The 12,317-nt window shown below is 36.9% G+C and overlaps 1 protein-coding gene across 1 annotated transcript; it reads right to left on the reverse strand.

Moving 5' to 3' along the window:
* Positions 1–5,062: 5,062 nt before the first annotated feature.
* Positions 5,063–11,943, reverse strand: LOC149026383 (putative nucleolar protein 5-2). Its single transcript, XM_089146671.1, has 9 exons — positions 11,835–11,943; positions 10,241–10,335; positions 10,076–10,117; positions 8,997–9,176; positions 8,680–8,844; positions 7,213–7,413; positions 6,063–6,560; positions 5,847–5,978; positions 5,063–5,762 (listed from the first exon to the last, which is right to left on the reverse strand). Exons 2-9 carry the CDS (start codon positions 10,316–10,318, stop codon positions 5,337–5,339), a joined length of 1,722 nt encoding a protein of 573 aa, XP_089002797.1. The 5' UTR covers positions 10,319–10,335; positions 11,835–11,943; the 3' UTR covers positions 5,063–5,336.
* Between the last annotated feature and the right edge of the window lie 374 nt (positions 11,944–12,317).

Here is a 12,317-nt window from a genome sequence, read left to right on the forward strand (position 1 = left end):
CCTAGGCACTCATTGCAGAGCCAAGAATTCAAAGATTATACAGATCCTCCTTTGACATAATTTGACAAGGTAAAATGCCGTCAGTCTTCGTACGAAAGAAAAAAAGCCGTCAGTCTAGCTAAGCATATCGAAGATAAAGGGTTACTTTTTAAGTTTTGACAAGGAAATCACTCCACTTAATTAATTTGCTTGCCTGATGGACGGTGTGTGGACTAAATTCACAAGATCATGAGATCTAAGAATCAGAAGATGATTATGATCAATATTGGGGTATCGTAGACTCTAAAGTCTAAAGCATGTATTAGTCAAACCAAAAAAAAAGAAAAAAGCATGTATTAGTTAGTGAATATGTATATTAATCACCGTATTAATGTGTGTATGCGAATATATATAATTGAAAAAACTAATTTTTCTTGTATATTAAGCATATACTTGTTTGTACCCGACTTAAAAAACCAACTCCCATATAAATTTTCATTTTAATTGGCATACTAATTGGTTTTATACTATTATATTGTGTTTTAAAACTGTGCATTAGTTTAGGGGTATATTAGTAATTTCCATGCATAAAAGTGAGGGCATTTAGGTCTTTTTACTTGTTTATTGGGTTTTATCATTTTGTATTGTGGTTGCTGTCATTAGGTGCATTCACAATTATTCTTCTCTCTCTATCTCTTGTGTGCTGCAACTCTCTGTTGCATTGTAAGGGCTTGTTGATTTCTTGTAAGTTTTGCTCTCTTTTGTTGGGGCTTTTGTTCTGTAAAGTTTCCTGAAGGCTTATGGTTTATAATCCTTGTAATGAGAGTTGTTTTGTGCGAGATTGAGGATGTACTTGTTTATTCTTTATAGTGGAAGGCTAGAGGTTTTACCTCTGCCTTGGATGTAAGATCGCAAGATCCGAACTAAGTATTAATCTTTGTGTTCATTGTGTGTGATTTATTTCTCTATTCTATTCCGTGAATATGAGTTGTGTGATTGAATCAAGAGGCAAAAGCGTAGGTTTCTTTCTACATTTTAGAGGGTGATGCTCTTATGGGTGGATTTGATATACTCATTAACAAATCTGATGATACTAGTCTTTAGCATTTAAGACTTGGACTTGTGAGTAATCAAGGGTTATAAGAGTTTTGCAAGCATGGCTTGTTGGACCCCAAAAAGGAAACCAATCTTGATTTCTGTGAAAACTGCTTTTTAGGTAGGTCTCATAGGCTTAGTTTTATTGCATTTTCACATAGATTAGAATCTATATTATATTATATATATATATTCAAATTTATGGGGCCACCTTCTGAGTTCTCTCTTAGGTTCACATTATTTTCTACCCATGATTGATGATTATTCTAGAAGAGTTGGGGGCCATTTTTTAAAACATAAAGATCAAGCATTTGAAAGTTGTAAAATCTAGAAAACTCTAATAGAAAATCAAACTAATAAGAAAATAAAAGTTTTAAGAACTGAAAATAGAAATTTTGTAATAATCAATTTTCTTATTTTGTGCTAGTTTGGTATTGCTAGACATAGAACATGTGCTGATACACCTTAGCAAATGGGGTGACTGAATGGATAAATAGGACAATATTAAACAAGGTTAGGTGTCTGTTGGCTGATTCTGGTCTAGATAAATCTTTTTGGGTTGAAGTTGTATCAACAGCTTGTCATGTAATTAACAAGTCCCCCTTCTCTGCTATAGCTTTTAAAACTCTTATAGAACTTTGGACAGAAAACCCTCCAATCTGAGTTACCTAAAACATTTTGGTTACATTGCTTATGTTCATACTAAGCAAGGAAAATTAAACCCTAAAGCTTTTAAGGGTGTTTTTATAGGATAAATCCATGAAGCAAAGGTCATAGGTTGTGGCTTATTGCTGAAAAGAAGTGTGTCATTTGTAGAGATGTTGTCTTTAATGAGGTATGATTTAATAGAGACATATTACAAGAAACTAAAGAGTTTGATAACTTGGATAGAATTGGTTGGAGGTGGAGAATGTTGCCCATTCTAGGCAGCATGAGGGTGATGCTCAAGATCCACTATTTGGTTCATATTTGGATCAATATCATGATCTGGAGCATGGTAATAATAATGATGATGATGGCGTAGAATTACCTTCTGATATACCTTTAGAAACTAAACCTAATCTAGATGCTCAAGGCAATCACTCTTTGTTTGATTATCTTCTTTCTAGATATAGGTCTAGAAGGACCATCAAACCATGCACCTATTAGGTTTGCTCATGCTGATGTTATAGCCTTTGCACTTCATGTTGATGACTTAATTGAGTTCAATGAGCCAATTAGTTACAAAGAGGTATGTGAGAGTTCATTTAAGAATGACTAAAATTACAACATATTGTTGCCTTATCATCCACTAAAACGGAGTATGTTGCATTAACTGAAGTTATAAAATAGTCTTTATGGTTCATGGGAATTGAGGAGCAGGGATTTTAAATTGAAGATTCTGTTGTATTTGTAATTCATAAAGTGCAAAACATTCGTCAAAGAATAGTGCTTACCACGAAAGGAGCAAGCACATAGATATCCGGCTGCATTTTATCAGAAAGTCATTGCAAGTGGTCAAGTCAAGTTGGAGAAGATTTAAATCCTGCTAATATGTTAACCAAGTGTGTCGGTAAGTTTAGAGAAGACTGAGAAGCTTTAAGTTTGCTGAAAATTCAACAATAGTTTTTTATGTTTTCTTTTTCTTTTTCTCGAGTAAGTGCAGGGTAAAGTCTATAGCTTATCTTTGAGTTTTATCATTTTGGTGGTTGGCAAGGTGTATTCGATTCTTCCCGGTGGGTTGTTATATTGTGTTATAAAACCATGCATTAGTTTAGGGATGTGTTAGTAATTTCCATGCATATAAGTAAGGGCACTTAGGTCTTTCTACTTGTTTATTGTATTGAGTTTTATCATTTTGTTTTGTGGTTGTTGTCATTAGGTGTATTCACAATTCTTCTTCTTCTTCTTCTTCTTCTTCTTCTTCTTCTTCTTCTTCTTCTTCTTCTTCTTCTTCTCTCTCTCTCTCTCTCTCTCTCTCTCTCTCTCTCTCTCTCTCTCTCTCTCTCTCTCGTGTGCTGCAACTCTTTGTTGCTTTGCTAGGGCTTTTTAATTTCTTGCACGTTTTACTCTCTTTTATTGGGGTTTTTGTATTGTAAAGGTTCCTGAAGGTTTATGGTTTGTAATCTTTGTAAAAAAGAGTTGTCTTGTGCGAAATTGAAGGTGTACTTGTTCATTCTTTATAGTGGAAGACTAGAAATTTTACCTTTGTCTTGTATGTAAGATCGTAAGATCCGAACCAAGTAAAAATCTCTTTGTTCATTGTGTGTGATTTATTTCTCTGTTCTATTTCACAAATCTAAATTATGTGATTGCATCATGAGGCAAGAGTGTCGATTTCTTTCTACATATACTTTATTTAACAAATTAAATACCAAAAGGTTCCGAAAAATCCTTAATCGTTAAATATATTCATAAAACTCTCATTATCATTGTTTTCCTTTTCTTCTTTATGTTTCTTCTCCATTCACAAGTTACAAGACTAAACTTGCTCATCGTTAACCATCACCTTTATTGGATAATTCAATCTCTTTGTAAGTTATTTAGTTCATTTTTCATAAAATGTCCTGAGTTGATAAACAACAAGGCGTTGAAAAAGTCATTCAAAACAAGATTTTCTTTTAACCTTTCATTCAAAACAAGATTTTCTTTTAACCTTTTGATGCTTTAAAGCCATTTATAATGTTGAGAATGGCCTAAGAGTAATAGTGGTGTCATCAAAATGGAGGACCAAAATCATTGCAAGTCTCAATTCGGTGTAATGGTCACTAAAATAATACAAAATCCATGATTTATGACAAAGAGAAGGGATGTACCCACGATTTTAAAACCTTTGATTATAGTCTTCACTTGGTTGATGATAATGGAACAACTTTGTTTTTATTTGAGTAGATATAAAAGGCAAAAAACATTGTCATAAACATTGTAACAAATTCCATCAAAGTACCAAAAGATAGTGCTATTGTTTGATAACAGAAAAGAGACAAACATAATTCATCATGCACAATCGATTTTTAAATTTTCTTGTTTTGAACAATGTTTTTTGGATTTATTGAGTTACATGACAAGTATTTTTTGTATATTTGTCTCATTTACCTTAGATGTAGAGATCAAAAGAAGAAAGAAAAAAAAGTCTCAAATTAGGTTTTTGTTTTAGTTATTTATTTATTTTGTTGTATGAAAGGTTTTTACGTATAGGTGCATGAAAACTCTAAATTTGATTGTAAAAAAATCAATTCGCTCTTGATATTTCAAACACTAAACCCCTCTCCTTTACCATATTTTTGCTCTTGTACTTGTTCAAATTAGCCGTATTAAATATGTAAAATACAATTGTTGTACTTGTTCAAATTAGCCGTATTAAATATGTAAAATACAATTGTCGTACACGACTTATTGGACCAAATTATTGGAAATGTTCTACTTGCCTATGGGTTGATTCATTATCGTGTTTGGTCAAAAAAGATTCATTATCGTGCATGATATACTTTTTTTTTTTTTTTTTGATAAACAACAATCTTATTCAAAGCGGGCGGGAGGTGGGGGTGAACATGCCACCAACCACTCGATGGAAATCAGCCATTCTTTCGGGCCCAAAACCGATCGTGCATAATATACTTGAACTTACTAACTATGCTATATGGATTGGGGATTATCAACAATGTTCGCCGTTCTGATTAGGGTTGAGTCGGTTTGGTCTGGCTCCCATTTGAGGTCGTAATCCCAAAACCTAACGGAATTCACGTGACGGCCATCTAACATTGAGCACCATAAGCAGCACCATGTCAATGACACTAACCTAGCAAGATCCTAACATAAAAATAAGACACCCGTTGGTCCGCCAACGTTGAAATTTAGACGTTAAAACATCTCTGGTATAGGGTCATTTGAAGTTAAACAGGTACTTAACCAAATCTGAAACGGGCACAACTAGCAAAACTTGCATGGTATTGTTCCATGGAAGCCTTGAAATTATCAATACACGGGATTCTACAGACAAAAGAATCTCTGGTTTTTCTTCTCACTTGGTACTGGTAGGGTGGGGGCGATTCTCAATATACATGAAGATTTTAAGGGGAAAAGATTAATTCAGTTGCAGATGAAAATTCACGGTCGAGCGGTAATTTGATGTATAAAATTCTAGTGTTAAGTCGACAAGAAAACAAAAAACAAAATAAGTTACCTAGGAATGCAATGGAAGAGACAAACCACATTTTACATCAAATAACATCAAAATTGTTGGCTAGCACAGACAAGCCACCCCCTTAGATCCAATGCCAACATCACTCATCACTCTTCTTTTTCTTCTTCTTCTTCTCTTTCTTCTTGCTCCCTTCCGTGTCTTCCTCCTCTGTTTCTGCATGCTTTCTCTTCTTCTTCTTCTTTGATTCCCCAGCTTCAGGTTCAACTTGCTGATCCTCGACCTCCACATCAGCTTCAGGTTTTGTATGTTTTTTCTTCTTTTTCTTCTTTTCCTTTTTGTCATCCTCTTCTGGTTCCTCCACCTCGTCAATCTTTTGCTGGACAGTGTCCTGGCTTTCCACATTCTTCTTCTTCTTTTTCTTCTTCTCAGTAGTTGCTTCTCCTGCTTCAGTTATTAGGTTTGATTCCGCAGCTACATCCTTCCTCTTCAAAACCTCGTCATCCTGATGGTCCACTGCCATTCCTGTTGTGCGCCCGAGCGTGGAATCAGCTGAAGGATTGTAAGCCTACACAGGAAAAGGAGCATAAACAATTAATTCATTATCTATGAGTGACGAACAAAAGTTAAGAACTCCTGAAATACACCATACCTTTGCTGCAGTTATTAATGCCCCAGCCCCTTTCCGGTCCTTATCATACGCTTCAATCTTGGGTTTGCCTTTCACTGACCCAGCAGACCGTCCCAATTCTCTTCCCTCAAGATTTCTCAACCGAGCTTCAAGCTACAATAACAATTTCACATTAAAAAGAGGGTCCTCGGAGAAAAGGTAACGAGACCTCTGAATTATAGAGCAGACTGATATTACCTTAGCTCTGTTCTCTAGTCCCATTGAATTATCTGGGTTGTCTCCAAGAGCATCATATCGAATGGCCAATGCAGCCTTTGCAGCAAGGGATCGAGAAATTTTTCCCTTCAGTTTTGGAGCTGCCTGACCAATTAAAGATGCATGGTAGATCAGCCCATATTTGGGAGTAGCATGTTTTGTCTTCAGAGCTCTGAATAGGGCTTTCTCTGCACCCAGTATTTGGACTGTGCTCCCAGGCTGCTTGGCAAGATTAATCAAGCTTCCTCCATGAGCAATGAGGCGAGCACCAACAAGCTCTCCAACAAGAGCAGTCAGATTTGGAGCAATAGTGTTCATTCTGCTTTTCAAGTAATCATATAGCTGAGCTCTATACTCTGAAAGTGCTAGCACTTGATCACAGAGTTCTCGAATATTAATTAAATCAAGGACACTGACTTCAGTTCCCATGGACACCACCGCTGCCTCTTTTAGTTCTGTCTCAACCTCTTCAGGCAATATCTGTGTGACAAAAAAGTTTAGATTTGCATTTTGTAGGAAGGAATGGTTTGTTATAATCAAAGCTACGCATCTTTCTTTCCTTGGAATCATGGCATTTATCAACAGATGATGTACCAAATAAACCAGTGTTCGCCAATTTGGATCCCAAAATTTAATGGGTCACAAGGCATGTCGAGAACATGGATTTACAGAAGATCCTAATTATTAAACCTTCTTGATCATCATAATTTCTCATGTAGCCAAGCAGTGGCTAGGATCAATGGGGTCACTGGTCTAGTAGATGGGTCACAACAATTCGAGATCATAAGATTTTAAAGATGATCCTAATCATCCTAGCATAGGCTTTCTTTGACACCATAATCTCTCATGCATTGGGTGCATAGCTATACATCTGGAAACCAAACCTGAGGTTGTACTAAAAATAATGACATCTATGACACCATACCCTAGTCCCAACCCAGCCAATTAAGCTGACCCATCCTTGTGGTTAGTAAAGCATCAAAATTGGTGCTGGAAACCAATGAGACCATGCACTGACCACCTTTGAGCTAAGGATGGCATCCATCATATACATATGTATATCATCTACTCTGCAGTTTTAGCTCTTACATGCCACTCCTTGCAGTTTTATAGTAAAGACCAAAAACTCTACCTCAGAGAAATCAAGCTTTGCAGCATTTTCACGGTTCCCCATAAGCTTGACTGCCTTGGCATAAAGAATGTTGTCTTGAACAATCTTCGCAAGCTCTGGGAAATGCCAACCGTACCATTCACGAACCCTCATTGCATATGTGTTGAGCTCCTTATCAAGATCATCCAACAAACCAATCGCTTGAATAATCATTGTATCTACCTACAGAGGATACAATTTAAGTTAAAGGACAAATAGCAGTCGATTAAATACTAACAAAATTCCAATGAAGTGGAAACAGAAGATTTAAGATTCCAGAAAATTTGTCATTTTGATAGCAAGACTCTTGACCACTTTTTACAGAAGGGGCAACAGAGAACAATGCCAAGGAATCTTTTTCTTCCACAAGGGAGGGGGAACAAAGGGAATCTTGTAAATCATTTGGGTGGGGGAGAAACCCTTGGGAAAGTGTTAACAATCATAGGTGTTAATGCATGATTGTCAAATAAGAACACCAAGCCTCTTATTCATAATCAAGATAACATAAAATGACAAAACTGCCCCTCATATCTCGATTACAACCACAAATCAACCTACCAGCGGAAAAACACAAATACTCTCGAGGGTTACAGAACTCAACAGATAGTTTTGGCTGAAAATTAAGTAGAGATCTATTGGTGGTAAAATACATCATTTACTCAAACATGAACCCCAGAAAAAAATTCTTCACAGAGATGAGAAGAGGCAACTTAGTAATGCATGAAACCAAGAAAACACTACACTTGGGTTCCGAATGGGAAACTGAAACTAAATTGGATGAATAAATGATCTTCTACACCAAATAACCTCATTCAGATGTTTGGACAACCACTAGACCCACCCCCTTATTCTGGGAAGAATGATTAGGCAAAATTCTCTCTCAGATTTTGTTTCTTACTTTGTTGGATTTTTAATACATATTAATGTGCATCCCTCTATGACAAAAGAGTGGAGAGAAAAGAAATAAGTGGCCATCCACTCTCTACTTCTTATTTTTTGTGTACCAGCTTTTTCACCTTATCTCCCCATTGATTCGTCTAGCTTCTCTCTTTTCTTTCTTATCCCCTTTTTTCACTTCAATTTTTAATTGGCATTGACCTAGGGTACACAGAAAGCCATAGGAACGCTAGCTAACCATAAGCCTTCTCTCTCTTCTAGTCCTCCTCATTTTTTTTCCTTTTTCTCTTTCATCTTGTTGCAGGAGATGCCATTTCTGCAATTCATGAAAAGGTCAAATTTGCTAATCTCGTTTTTTGAACTTTACTGTAAGGCAGAATTTAAATTACTGACAGTTTATTCATTTGCTACTTAGGTTTCCAGACAGATAAACCGGCAAGGTTTATAACAGACAAAGCATCAGTCAAAAGGATGAATGATAATATTACATGAAAACCAGTAACATGATTGTCATAATCAAAGGGTAATCAATACCATAAAGGAGTTCATTACCTTATCGGGACTAAACTTTAGCTTATATCTAGACAAGCTGTGAGCTAAACCCAAGCTCATTGGAGCCAAGTCTTGAACAGGGAGACCAGATATCAGTTCAGTTAATTGACTTCTTAAACCTCGCATGAGCTCCATCACAGTATTGTTGTGCACACATTCTATTTCCTGCATTAAAAGAATATCCCATTAATAGTATGTGACCAAGTAATTCGCAATAATAATTACGGAGTCATGATTAGCCAACCCAATTTAGATGGGACAAGGCTCCTTATTCTTATTGTGATTCCAGAGTTATGACATTCAGATGATGAGTATACCAGCTTTTCTTTTATGATATTTCCAAGCTTTGAGTCTGCCACAGCTAATGTCTCTCCGTCACAATGAGCACGCAAAAATTTGCGAAGAGACTTGGTGGGCTTGCCATCGATTAACAAGGTCGCTGCTGACAATGCTTCAGCTGTGTTCTCAAACTTGGAGAAAGCTTTCAGCTTCACTATCTGATATTGAGGTGTAAGCAAACAAATATCAGGTCTAAAGTAAGTCACGAGAAAACACACAAAGAAAGAGCAAGTGTTTTGCAAGTTGACTATAGAAAATAAAGATAGTTGAGAAAAAGATAAAGATAGAGTGATACAGTCAAAATAAGCAGTACAGTAAGAAAAGAACAGATACCTTGAAAAAAACATATTTAGTTATTGATTCTAAGATAGTATTTACATAGGAGTTGGGTATATTTAAAGATAAAGTTCCCGCCTGATGCCAGTCATACAAGGAAAAAGTTAGACAAACGTTGATGCATTAAGATTTGAGTATCTTCACTGCCAACTGATCAGCCTGGACTGATCCCTAATTGGGCAAGCCAGATTTCTTTGTTTCATTACTTCCCCACCCTCTTCAGCATAGGGATGGGGGTAACGCTCACCGGATGTTGCTCGTTAAGATGAATATAAGTTCAAGTCGAAGTCATCAACAAAAATCTCAATTACTGAGTTGAAATGCCAGGATCATCAAACATAATGAGAAGTGAGACGAAGTCAAAGGGGGTGGGGGGAAGAGAGAGGGGGGGCACTAAATAACCACTGCCTCACTTTCTAACGATAGCTTATCTGTTCACTCTGACATTCAGGTTAATTTAGGAGACCTCAAATCATTGCCCAGCATAAAATTTCTCATCAACAAAAAACAAAATTTGGTATTCAGCGACTTTATCTGTTACATAGTGTTGGTCAATGCCTTAACCTACTATTCCTATATGGGGCAATGTCATCAGGATAAGCTCTGATCATATTCCAAGCCATATGATGCAGGGCTTAGTATTGCTATACTTAATTCTGCAAGCTGATTTCTAAATGCCCAAAACTTTACAACTTAAAATGCACAGGAGAGTATAGATTACCTGTCTAGCTGACTCTGATGAGGAAAACTCCTTCCACAGGTCCTGAAACATAGATACAAAACAATCAACAACATTGGATCCTATTCACTTAAAAGTGGGCCCAGGAGTAGCAAAACACAATGCAGAGACTGATGATGAAACAACTACACAATAAATGTTACTTACATCAACTGCAGATAGCTTTCCTTCATCTAATACTTTAAACAAGGCAAAACCCGCGGGTGTTTCAAATAGTACGAGCATTTTCAAACCTCAGGCACCTAAGCACAAAAACAACAATAGCCACATGCAGTAGTAACTCAGCAAACTCTGACATAGAGAGAACCCAACAATTATGATTGTAACAATTCCGTTTTAACCAAATGCATGCAAAATCAACACATATAACACACAATTAGAAGACAACAACTCGGCCTTATTCCAACTAAATGAGCAGCTACACAGATCCTTGCCCTCCATGTCAGCTCTATTCAAGCTCATATCTGATACACGGTTTAGGGTATGCATGTCTTACCTCAGCAGTTCCCGAAAGGACAATTTAGGTCTATGGTGTCTCTTTTACTTCCTTCAATTAGAGGTTCACATTTACTCCTAAGTTTATATTAAAAATAAAAAGGAAAACACAAAAACAAATAGACTGAAATCAGGTTGCCTCCACCAACTTCAACAAACTTAAACACCAAAAGCTTCAAAAGCCAACACCAAGAGTCAACCGACGATAAATCTATCAACTCAGAAACAGTCTCCCACCCCCAACCGCACCAACCAGCTTATTTCATATGAACAATATTTCACAGCTTTCAAACATGAAATTGACAAGGAGAAAAATATTAATAAAAAAATAATATTTATTATACATGAGTATAATATCTTCTATGGGACAGTGACAGAAGTCGTTCCGAAATAGTTGTTTGTCATGACTGCCACCTTTCAAATTACATGCCTAATCTCAAGCAAAAGGTCCACCATGTGTTAATTATTAAAGATTTCCTCTTACACTACATAATCCTCGTTCTCAGAACTATTGATTTTTCACCCTTCACGAAAGTGTTATTACTCAAAGGTGGAAAAAATCACTTTTAGCCGAGACTTGCCGGTCATAGATATTACAACAACAAAAGATCAGCCTTATCCAACTAAATGGAAACGGCTACAGAGATTAGCCTTAACAAAACGTCTACAGAGAGTTTCAGTACCAACAAACTGTTATACAAAATTTTAGAGAGAACTTCCTTCAACGACCTGTTGCCCACATAGGAAACAGCAGGGAAAAAAGGGGGAAAAAAACAGTTCGCATTTTTAGTCGAAATTTATTCAAATACATAGTGAAATATCTAACAAGGAGCCTCTTTTGCAGTGCAATGGAGTAAATTTCAGCAGCTACCGACTCTTCAAGGTCCAGAAGACAAACACAGTTCAGAGTCCGGAGCTCTTAGGAGTTCACATACATACAAGCGGGACCGACCTAGAAGGACTAACCATCCACTAACTGTGCTTCCTTACACCTAACACTCGATCATGCTTACTACGCATAATTTTACAAGTAAAAAGATAGAAATAGAGGTGAATGTTTGCAGGAGAAAGTGGGGAGCCAACATCTAAGTAGAAAAGGCTTCGAAATCACAAACGGTAACAAAATACAAAGCCTCTAGAGAGAAATCTCCATTTTTGAAACAGGAAAGGAAAACGATGATGAGAAACCAACTGAGACAGAGCAAAAGAGGATATACAGAGGGGGAGTGAGAGAGCGAAAGAGTACCTTGTCTCTGCTGCTGGTGCCGGGAGCTTTCACTTGTTAGGGGCAGAACGAAAGAACGAAAGCCGCAAGAAGAACATGAAGCAACGCATGGGAAAACGGAGGGTTTATAGGCATAGCTCTTTTAATAGAGATGTCGGGTCTTGCCTTAAACCCTAACTGAGACATTGCTTCTGTTCGGGTCGAGTTTGGGGCGGCAGTCCGGATTTGGGTCGGGTCGCATATTTATCGTTTGGTTTAGGGTTTTTTTTTTTTTTTTCACTTGATAAACATCTTTTGGGTAAAACGTTAATGCTCCGCATGCATGGTAACAGTGTAAAACATCCAAACACATAACTTATTCTTTTTTTTTTTGTTTGCCAACCCCGGTTTATAAACCGATGGTTCGACCCGCATCGCACACCTGGTTGTGGTGGGTGAGTCTTCCAGCGGAGATTTTTTGCATCTACAAGTATTCGATATCGGAACCTTGCTTAAGCAAACCAA

Source organism: Hakea prostrata, chromosome 2 (assembly GCF_041222555.1).
Source record: "Hakea prostrata isolate BN-2017 chromosome 2, UWA_Hpros_2, whole genome shotgun sequence".
NCBI lineage: Eukaryota > Viridiplantae > Streptophyta > Magnoliopsida > Proteales > Proteaceae > Hakea > Hakea prostrata.

What these genes read in the sequence shown, in the direction of transcription:
- LOC149026383 (XM_089146671.1), bottom strand. Translation starts at nt 10,318, where the DNA reads ATGCTCGTACTATTTGAAACACCCGCGGGTTTTGCCTTGTTTAAAGTA. An exon ending in CATCAGAGTCAGCTAGACAG is followed by an intron (nt 9,177 to 10,075) that starts GTAATCTATACT and finishes CCTCAATATCAG; the next exon opens with ATAGTGAAGCTGAAAGCTTT. An exon ending in GACTAGAGAACAGAGCTAAG is followed by an intron (nt 5,979 to 6,062) that starts GTAATATCAGTC and finishes TTGTTATTGTAG; the next exon opens with CTTGAAGCTCGGTTGAGAAA.